The 10,076-nt window shown below is 53.7% G+C and overlaps 6 protein-coding genes across 6 annotated transcripts; 3 read left to right on the top strand and 3 right to left on the bottom strand.

Annotated features, from left to right (window-relative positions):
* Window positions 1-151: 151 nt before the first annotated feature.
* On the bottom strand, window positions 152-1,174 carry AYL99_10782 (hypothetical protein; the record flags this gene model as incomplete). Its single annotated transcript, XM_018842288.1, has 2 exons — window positions 152-550; window positions 590-1,174. 2 exons carry the CDS (start codon window positions 1,172-1,174, stop codon window positions 152-154), a joined length of 984 nt encoding a protein of 327 aa, XP_018688449.1.
* A 420-nt stretch (window positions 1,175-1,594) lies between these two features.
* AYL99_10781 (hypothetical protein) lies at window positions 1,595-2,194 on the top strand (the record flags this gene model as incomplete). Its single annotated transcript, XM_018842287.1, has 1 exon — window positions 1,595-2,194. One exon carries the CDS (start codon window positions 1,595-1,597, stop codon window positions 2,192-2,194), a length of 600 nt encoding a protein of 199 aa, XP_018688448.1.
* A 928-nt stretch (window positions 2,195-3,122) lies between these two features.
* On the bottom strand, window positions 3,123-3,956 carry AYL99_10780 (hypothetical protein; the record flags this gene model as incomplete). Its single annotated transcript, XM_018842286.1, has 1 exon — window positions 3,123-3,956. One exon carries the CDS (start codon window positions 3,954-3,956, stop codon window positions 3,123-3,125), a length of 834 nt encoding a protein of 277 aa, XP_018688447.1.
* Window positions 3,957-4,478: 522 nt separating this feature from the next.
* On the top strand, window positions 4,479-5,450 carry AYL99_10779 (hypothetical protein; the record flags this gene model as incomplete). Its single annotated transcript, XM_018842285.1, has 1 exon — window positions 4,479-5,450. One exon carries the CDS (start codon window positions 4,479-4,481, stop codon window positions 5,448-5,450), a length of 972 nt encoding a protein of 323 aa, XP_018688446.1.
* Window positions 5,451-5,963: 513 nt separating this feature from the next.
* AYL99_10778 (ER membrane protein SH3) lies at window positions 5,964-6,712 on the bottom strand (the record flags this gene model as incomplete). Its single annotated transcript, XM_018842284.1, has 2 exons — window positions 5,964-6,607; window positions 6,673-6,712. 2 exons carry the CDS (start codon window positions 6,710-6,712, stop codon window positions 5,964-5,966), a joined length of 684 nt encoding a protein of 227 aa, XP_018688445.1.
* A 2,808-nt stretch (window positions 6,713-9,520) lies between these two features.
* On the top strand, window positions 9,521-10,042 carry AYL99_10777 (hypothetical protein; the record flags this gene model as incomplete). Its single annotated transcript, XM_018842283.1, has 1 exon — window positions 9,521-10,042. The coding sequence occupies one exon, from the start codon at window positions 9,521-9,523 to the stop codon at window positions 10,040-10,042; it is 522 nt and encodes a 173-aa protein (XP_018688444.1).
* Window positions 10,043-10,076: the final 34 nt, after the last annotated feature.

The raw sequence follows: 10,076 nt of genomic DNA, 5'->3' as shown, positions 1-10,076 counted from the left end.
CCCTTTTTTTTTAATCTTCACGTCATGCCATGCCATGCCATGTTTTCTTCTCCGGAGCTGGTTTGCTCATTTGATCATTTCAACAACCCCCCCGCTCGCCCGCTCTCTCTCTCTGTCTCTCTCTCCACCTCCCGTAAGAGTACCCACTCCCTCAGAGCTTGCTCTCATACGAGCAGGCGCCCTCCCACGCGTCACCCGCCTCGAGCTTCGTCCACGAGCTCACGGTGCCCGGCTCGATGCAGAGGTACCTCGTCCACCCGTCCTTGGGCTCGAAGTCGCCCATGCCCTTGATCTTGTCTTCCCACCCGTTCCACACCGTCACGTCCGGCAGCGCGTCCCGAGTGACCACGAAGCTGTCCTGGCCGTTCTCTGTCACGATCAACGGCACAAGCGTGTTGTTGGCCTTGGGATCCGTGGGAGGCGTGTAGACGCGGTCGGTCTCGCCGGTGAAGGAGAGTGAGGAGGACTCTTCCGTGAAGGTCTGCGCGGACCGGACTTTGTCGACGTACGGCGAGGACTGGAGGCCTCGGACGGCAGTTTTGTGGATATCCTGTGTGCGACAGTTAGTCTAAATGAATGTGCTCTCGACCTTGCCGCGATCACTTGCCTTGACGGCCAGGTACGTGTGGAACAAGCACTGGAACTCAAATGACTGGTCGCCCTTGTTCTGCACGTGCATCTGGCACTCCAGCTTGCCCTTGCCCAGGGTCACGCTGTAGACCAGGCCAAACTCGTACGGCCACTTCTTTCGCACACTCTCGTCGAGCATGGACGAACTCAACCCAAAGTCCAACTTGACACTGTCGTCCGCCTTACGTCCCAGAGACTCGCTGCTGCTCTTGCCCAGAAACTCCCAGTAGCTGTTCCTCGCAAACCCATGTTGAGGCAGCTGGCCCGTGGCGTGGGATTTCGGAGGAGGCCCAAAAACGGGGAAGACGAGTGGGATGCCGCCGCGGATGGGCTTTGAACCGTCCAGGGCAGCGGCCGAAGAGAGGAAGAGTTGTTCGGCGCCGTTGGACGTCTTCCAGGACGTCACGGTCGCCCCGTAGAGGTAGACGGTCACGGAGTCGCCGCTGGGTAGCCGCGCCGTGAGCACATTGTCCGAGAGGTCGACAATGGGCTGGGCCATTTGGGGAGAGACGGGGATAGAGGTGGGCTTGTGTTTGCGTTCCATGACTGAAGAGGCGGTGGGGGGGGGGGGGGCAGTGTTTATAAGGAAGAGAAAGCAACAGAGTCTTGGAGGTCCTGTTGGCTCAGTCTAAGGACAAGAGATGCAGTGTTATGTCACCGTCTATGGCTGAGAGAGACAGAGAAGAGAAATTCAGCCAAAGAGGAAAACGCATCCAGACTTGTGACTTGGTGTCTCGCCCGCATTGACCGCGAGATGGAAAAAGATGCTCGTGATGTGAGTTTCAATTGGTTGGTCGAATGTCGACTGGGCTATGACGCATTCAGCATTGCGATACATATTAATATTAATTAAATAATAATTGCAGTGGAGACTCGTCGAGACGTCCATTTCAAGAAGGTAAAGTCATTGTTAACGCAGATACATAATTCTTGCAATTGATTCCCTGAGTCTTCGTCGGTACAGATGGGCTCCTCAGCTTCCAAGGTCGCTGGCCGCGCTGGAGGAGCTGCCGCTCGCCGTCAATACCCCTCGACGTCGTCCATTGTCAACTCCGCACCCTCACCCTCATCCTCAGCCTCCGATGCAGCAGTCAAACCCACGCCCGCAGCTGAAGTCCGTCCCAGTCCAGCTGTTGCTCCTCCCGCAGGTGAAAAGTCGGAACACGTCGAGCTTGATGCCCGAGATCCACAATTTGGCTCTGCGTTGCGCCGGGTCGGGGCAGCCAGACCTGTGACGGAGCGGAAACCCGACGAAGACACCTTCCCAACCTCGAGCCAGCCTATGCATTCCGGCCAGAACATCTTCCCCTCTGACGCGAACAATCCGGCCATGATGCTCGTGCAGGCCAGAAAAAGAACAGCGGCTCAATGGGAGTCCGACCTCGAAACCCAAGGCCGACCGAACTTTGGAGGCAGGACGTTGTTGAGCGTAAAAGATATCAAAGAGGCATTGACACTGAGAGATGAGTTGGGCAAGTCTCCCCAAGAGATAGAGAGACAGATGAGACTGAAACCAGGAGTGCTGGACCAGCTGGTGGCGAAGGGTGTTGTGGCCAATGTTTGAACGATGGAGGAGAGGAGATGAGAGAGCCGCAGTCTTTGTACTGCAATACACATGTCTCGACTTCAAGCAGAGAAGGCACGGATATCCGAACTTCAACAACGGTTTGAGCTCTGCATAGTTACTTGACTCCAAGGACAAGATTGAACTAGGGCTTCCTCGGAGAAATAGTGGCATGAGCTTGCATCAACCGCTCATCCGCATTCAGGGCGACGAGTCCAAGGCATGAAATCAGACGGGAAGATCACGGTGCTCCGCAGCCCTTCCAACGCCTGATGTTGATCCCAATTACCACCGGCACGGGGTTCAGTCGAGCACATTACTTTACTCGAATATGTCACTGAGACAACTGTTGTTTCTCACTGAGCAGAAGCTTCAGATGGCAGACGGTACAACAGTGCGGGAATGTCGCAATACAGGAAACAGGGGACTCCACCGGTGAGGTGTTCCAAGAATACCCCAACCAAAACGGGCCGTTGACTGGCGAGACGAACCTTTCAATCTATGTGTGCGGACATAGCAACAGCTCTAGCATTAAATGCTGCACAGGGCAAACTGGCGGGAAATCTGAACCCCGTGGGTGCTTCAAAAGCTTATTGACCTTTGACGGCGGTGTCAGGAAGCTTGGATGGTCGCTGAGGTGTTGAGCAGATTCAAGCGCATGCAAAATTAGAAGAAACAGTGGCACGACCGACGAACGATGAACGTCGAAGAATCTGATATCAAAATTATAAGATTCGAGCTATGCAGAGAGCCCTTCCTTCGGTTACGTTCTCCAGATTTTTCGTCTCTCAAGTCGATATGATATATGTATGTCTCATCGCGGATGCCCTGGTTTGGTCTCACAGAACTCACCCCAGAAGACACACCTCCATTCTCGTTGGGGCCTGATCTTCAAACCATCATTCGTGGCTCTTCCGATCTTACAATTTCACAACTTCCCACCCATGGCTCTCTTCCCAATCCCCAGCTTCCCCTGGCCCCGGGCAACACCCTCAATCTCGATCTCGCTCGTGCACAGGATGAACGTGTCCTCCAACGCCGGGACGCGGTACTTCAAGTTGACGGCCTGATAGTCCTGCGAGGCCAGCATGTCGGCGAAGTGCATGATCGAGGGATAGCTCGCCAGAGCGAACTCGTCCCACTTGCCGCCCGACTGCTCCGGCGGCGTCTGCTGCGTGATGTTGCCGACCAGCTTGGCGATGCCGCCGCGGCGGGCGCCGATGGACTCGGCGAACGCGGCGCCGTACTTGAGGTACGACGGCTTCATGTCCGGCTTGAACGCCAGCAGGTTGAGCATCGACAGGGGCGACTGGCCTGCGGTGGTGCCCGAGAACTGCCGGATCCAGGACTGCAGGTCCGTGCTGAGTTCGAGGGTCTGCGACGACTCGCCCAGGAGTGGCTTGTTCAACGAGCCGGTCAGAGCGGGCACCTCCGACGCCGGCGGGTGCAGGAGTCTGTCGTTCCTGGTGGCGAAGTCGTTCGTCAAGCGGCTGGGAATCCCCGTCGCGCAGGACCAGTGACCGACGATCTTCTCCCGCACCGACGGGGGGAGGGGGTCAGTGCCCAGCACGATGAGGAGGACATCCCACGGCTTTTTCGGGTGGAGGAGGGGCTCTGCGTCGATCTTGGTGGGCGTGATGATCCAGCGGATCACCTTCGAGATGACCAGGGGTTTGAGAGACGAGGATTTGACCGCCTCGAGGAAATCAGGGAGCGTGGTTGAAGGAGAGAGCGAGAGCAGGTGGATTGTCGCGAGAGGCATCTTTCAGACAAACCCAACTTCGTGCGGCCTGGATAGACACAGCGGACGAAGGTGTAGAGAATAAACCGTTGACAGCGAATGGAGGTTTGGCGACGGGACTGGGACAAGCAAAGGCCTTTTATTCCATGGTATCCGTTAGAAACTTGTCTCGAAGAAGCACGATTACTGAATCATAGAAAGTCTACTTGTTCAATGAAGAAAACAGCCTCGGTCCACGGAGACAGACAGCCAGATTTGGAGAAGCGGATGAGGAAGTCCGGAGTATACAAGTGGAGCCGCCCCAATCTAGTCTAATCTAATCTAATCTTATCTGAGAATCTTTTCTCCCATTTTCTCTTCGAACCTGAACTCGTTCTGGCCGAATTCTCCTTGTACAACACCAATTATTCTATTCCCCAGTCCCTTGCCTCGGGCATGAGTTGGATATCCATCTGAAGCCTTATATTCAGCTCTAGCTTTCAGCTCTGCGAAGCTCATCGCCTGCCTGGGACACAATAGCATCTAATACGTTCGGTCACAACCATGGCCTCCTCAGCAGGCCTGGTGCCTCTACCTACCTCCGTGCACCATTCCACCACCCGCCTCACCCATTTCCAAGCGCACACCTTTCTCTCCGCCTTCCTTGACCGAGCAGAAAATGACGCCGCATACAGACCGGACAGCACACTGACGGAGCGCGGACCGCAGGCTCTGTCCAGCGGATCGACGCCCAATTTGACGCTCACTCATTTGAAGAGGATTTTGAGCGGGATAGAGGGCAAACGTATCGGTGGAAGCCTTGGGCTAGGAGAGAGAGTGAACGGAGAGGGCGAGAATACCTCGAATGGAGAGCTTGAAGGCTCAGACGAGGGACAGATGCCGCGGAAGCAGGGCAGCCAGAAACGCGCCCTGAACGAAGATGAGCAAACCAACACGGTCAAGAAACAGAAACGCAAGATCGTCTACTCGGTCAATGCGGAAGGCGTCGAGGACCCGCAAGTAGGCGCTGACGTCGAAGCCGAGACGCCGGGTCAAGCTCGCGGGGACGACGATTGGCAAGACGCCGAGACCTATGCGCTGGCCCAGACCGAGTTGAACGACGACGACGCGGCCGGGGGCGAAGACGCCCTTGATTTCGAGGGCGACGACGAAGACGACGACGAACGGGAATGGGAGGAACGAGAAGCTACAGACGAACTCGACGACGATTCCGACGCATCCGAGGCCCAGCGCCAGACAACAACAATAAGAAAACGCAAGCAACGAGGCGGTGACCAAGATGCAGACGGAGCAGGGGGAGAGCAGAAGACGAAGAAAAAGAAAGCGGCCAACACCGACACCGACACCGTCCCCGTCCCCGCCACGGCCCAGAGATCGACGATGAACGGCGCTCAGGTAGTGAGTAAAGATAAAGACGAGCGGAGGAAATTGAAGAAGATGCGGCGGAAGGACGAAAAGAGGGAGAGACAACGGGAGAGGGAACAAAAGAAGAAGAAGAAGCAGAAGAACCAGTAGAGACGGTAAAATCAGTTTGAGACAAACGACAAGGTCCAACAAGGGGAAACCCTAGCTAGGTCTTGCTGGCAGATACGGGCCTGGAAGGAGATCGAAGAACGGACGAGGCTAGGGGCGTTTGCTCTCGAGGATTCGAGGATTCTCATCCCTCGTTGTCCCCCCCTCGCCACGAACCGGTTGTTCAAACAAGGCCATCTGTATATGTTGTAGGAGCGCATGCACATCTAGAAATGCAACAGGAGGTTCCCTCCTCCTCCTCCAACCTCTCGTAATGGCGGGATACGACGCGGAACCAATGGGAATGACAATTTATTGACATTGTGACTGACTGACCATCGCTTTTTGAGCTCACATTCCCCCCGAAAGCACTTTGACTGACTCACAGAAATATCCAGGCAGTCGCAGCAAAAGTTTACAAGAATGTCACAGCGCCCATGGACAGGCGGAACATCGTTCCCCATACTCACGCACATACAGAGTCCAGGCAGCTCATACCAACACACTCACTCCTTTTCACCTGGTCTTCTTCCCCTCCCTCCCACTACTCTGTCGTTTTACCGTGGGGGAGGAAGCTTCGTTCTCTTTCTTCTCGCGCTCCGCCTTCTCCTTGGCCTCAAACTCTCTCAGAGCATTTTCATCCGCCCTGTCCGCGTACCATTGGCCGACCTGTAACACCAGCACGCCGACAAGCACCAGCGCCAAAATGGTATTGCTGGCAGCCAAGACCTTCAGGTTGTCCTCGCGCCCGAGCACGCTGTCTCCCGTGTTGACATCGTAACCACGCGAATTCACCTCGTCGAGCTCATCCTGCGTCAATTTCTCCATGCCCATTCCGTAGGTGCCGTCATTCACGATCCTCAATCCCTTGACGATGTTGGCGATATACACGACCACGGCGACCATGTACAGCACCAAACTGCCACCGTCGAAGAGCAGGTTCGACTCGCTGGGCTTATAGAGTTTAATCACAAGACCCAAGATGCCCACACCGAGCATCATGTGTAGGATGCGCACAATGAGATTCGGCGCATTGTGGAGTAGTTTGAGGTGTGCTTCGATGGCGTCAAAGTGAGAGGGTGGTGTGGGTAGCGAGGACCACAGAAGCGGGTAGTCGTAAGGGAAGAGAGAGAAGAGGATGCCCAGGAAGAAGGAGACAGCTACACCACGAACATTGTCAGCACACTCAGAGGGGATCTGCACCCGGACAGCAGGTCATTCTTACGGCAGATGATGAGGAAAGTCGCAAACGAGACTGAAGGCATCTCGATTGAACTGACGGTCGCAGACTCGGACCACTCGCACGGTAGATGAGGGCGAAGGAGGACTTGAGATTGGGATACAGTTCGTAAATTGGGACAGCCAGCCACCACTCCTGGAGGCACTTCGCGGCGGAACGTGCGTGAGGATGGATGTGTTTGGAGCTGAGTTGTCGCAGCGGTTCCAAAGGTAGAAAATCTGAATAGTCGCGCTTTCACAGTGCGGATTGGCCCCAATTTTATGCTGAGATTGTCAAACGGAGAGCAGCGGCGGCGGGCTTAGGAATCGAGCGCACAGGTGGCACAGGAAATGCTCGACGATCGAATCTGCTGCAGGATGATGTTGCATTTGCTGTTCTCGACAAACCGGGGCGGGCGATAACGATAAGGATGCCAAGCCGGAAGGTGTGTTTGTCCGAGATCCGCGCGGACTCCCTCCTACTGTACTACTCGGCGAGTCGGTACTCCCCTGCGACGTTCCTTTGAGATAGGTGGTGACTACGGCTTGTATCTGGACTGGATGCGGTGAGCCTTGCCTATGCCTTGGAGTGCCTGCATGGTAAGGAGTTTCTGATCGTGATTCGCTTCAACCACCAATGGGAAAGTTCCACGGAGCAAAGTGCAAGGCTGTGCAAATGGGCGTGGCACACGGCATACCCTTGGGCTGCCCGCGCTCCTTAACGGTAAAAAGACACGGAGGCTGAGATAGGTCAAGTGCAATTTGTCGTGTCAGCTTGATCCAATGTTCTTTCTTCTTTGCCCCTCTTTTCTCTTTCTCTCTCTCTCATATTGCAGCCATACGTGTTTTCTTTCAGCGATCAAAGTCAATATGGAAGCCTGTAGGATTCGCTGCATCCCTGCTGACTCTCTTGTCTACGGCAATTGAGGTCTCCAAGGTCATCAGAGAACTGAGACGGAACTATGGCGAATGCCCACCAGCCCTGTCAAACTTGGCGTCTGCTGTATCGGAACTCGAACGTCTCACTACTTTTGTGAAGAGTCGCGACGAGGCACGCCTCAAGGAACATGGCGACCTTGATAGGAGACTATTTGAAGATCGCAACGCATTGGTTGAGAAATGCACACAGGATCTATTTAAAATCCAGCAATAGTTGGAGCAACTCCGACGTCCTGCAGAAAAAGGTTTCCGATCGAAACTGAGAAAAGCCCTGGAGAGACGAAACCATGACCGTGACATTGACGTCTTGTGGAATCAAGTCTTGCAGTATAACCAACATTTCTCCGCCCTCCTGACCAGAATTGGGATGTATGACTGCAAGCCGAACGAGTTAAATGACAGGCTCTAATCCATGCGGTAGGAACGAAAGTCGCCTGAACTCGAATGGACGTATTGCACTACTAGAAGATGCCGCAATGCTACAGTTTGGTTGAGTTTCTTCGCAGCTAAACGACGTCCAGTCGTCCACAACATTACTGCCATCAATGCACATGGACCTCCGTCTTCAAAGCACAACTGCGGATCGAATGACACTGACCCAAGAAGAAGAAGGCTGAAATATCCGTGGCATTCAGCAGGTTCTATCGCAGCATGTTCTCGACGCCGAGCAGCATCGGCAAGTCACACTTTCAGCATTTTCAGGTATTCGCTCGACACTCGATGATCTGCGGGGAAACATAGCTCAAACATCGCGCCTATCACAACAGGAACAAGATATATTGATCGAGCTTTGTGCAGGTATGAAGGAGCTCCAAGTGAACGTGGACGCTCTTAATAGGAGGGTCTCGAGAAACGAGAATACCAGACTCAAAACTTCAATGCAACAAGCCACGTGCTCACTACTGGGGATAAACGACTCGTTTGCAGCCAGCTTCCTGCGTCTACTCCAACTGAGCGAGAGATCCATGACTCAAGTGTCGTCAACCTTGCTGAAGTCGACCATCAAAGATTTAGTTCGGATCCTGGATTCCATGAAAACATTGATAGAAACGACCCTCTCCTCTTCGTGGTTGCTTTCACCGGGATTGGACCAAGATGACTTTGAACGGGTACGAAGTGGTTTTCAGCTGACCCAGAGCCTGGTGCTTGCGAATCCTCATGGTTAGTCCACCATATGCCCGTGACCCTCAAATATCCAGGTGGTCAGCCGAGTCACTAATGTGGCGTAGGACCAAGTGGAAATTTCCCACACGGCTTTGAGGACAATGTCCCTCGAAATCGGAGTCAGTCAGCACAAAATTTGCGACGGTGACCACATCACTAGGGCGTATTGATCTACTTCTCAAAATGCCTGAATCCAATCCGGTTGATCGTGACCGCTCTGGGAATGCCTCTGAAAGCCAGCTTCTGGCCAAGGTGTCGCTTCTACCAGGAGCAAATCTTGCGCAGAAGACTCGCGTCACATTTCAGTGCGAGCAGCTGCGTTGCCTCGGAGGAAGCATTTTGAAACGGACGAGCTTGTCTTTCAAAGCAATCAGAGAAAATGACTGCGAAGTATTCGACGTCGCAACTCACGGCTCTGTAAATGCCATGACAAAACTCTTCGCGAATCGGAAAGCTTTTTGTTCACCTGGCTCCTTTTGTCCCTGTGTTCTCTCCGAAATTCGCTTTGAGAACGACATGTCGATAGTGTGACTGTAGCTATGCAGGCCTGTTTTCCCGCAGCTCACTACTCTTCGAACTGGAATCATGGCTTATATGAGGCTATAAAGGTTATGGCGCAAGCCGGGGCCGAGTTCGATGCCTCCTTTGTTGGTAATACGAAAAAATCCTTTGCATTGTGCTCACTGGTGGGTCAAGCGAAATTCTTACGCATGGCACAGAGCTCAGAGTGAACGCTGACTCCGAGTTACCAAATGTTTCGGGCAGTCTTCGACAACGCTGAGTCTTTTAAGACCTTCAAATCGGTAATGAACTCATCGCGCCACCTCTTGGAAATTTTGGTAACACGCCTCGACGAGATGTATGCCTTCGAAATACCCTCCAAAATCGCGTTCTTGATTTCAAGAGGGGCTGATCCGTGCTTCCGCGACGAACATTCAGAAACCTACCTCCATAGGGTTCTGAAAAGGGCTAGACGCGATCACCATCGCTTGATGGACGAGAACCTTGTCACCAGTACACACCATGGAGAGTTGAAAGACATTCTCGTGCTCTTTGTTACTGCTGGCGCAAATGTCTGTGCGGTCAATGATCGCGGAGAGAGCGTCTCAGACGTTGCAATAAAGTCTGGCTTCAGGTTAGAGTGGGAGGAAACTCTGGAGGAGTGCGGATACAATGTATTCGACGTCTTCAACCACGATTATGAGCAGGACGACATCCATTGTCGGGAGAGACAGCGGCCTTTACTGACATTCACGGAGTATCTCGAGGTGTGAAAGTCAAGGCTCCTTAATTTTAAGGCAGAGGAAA

The sequence above is a fragment of the Fonsecaea erecta genome, assembly GCF_001651985.1.
Source record: "Fonsecaea erecta strain CBS 125763 chromosome Unknown Scaff12, whole genome shotgun sequence".
In the NCBI taxonomy this organism is placed as follows: domain Eukaryota; kingdom Fungi; phylum Ascomycota; class Eurotiomycetes; order Chaetothyriales; family Herpotrichiellaceae; genus Fonsecaea; species Fonsecaea erecta.
The sequence above is the reverse complement of the archived record's forward strand: the minus strand, read 5'-3'. Positions and strand labels throughout refer to the sequence as shown.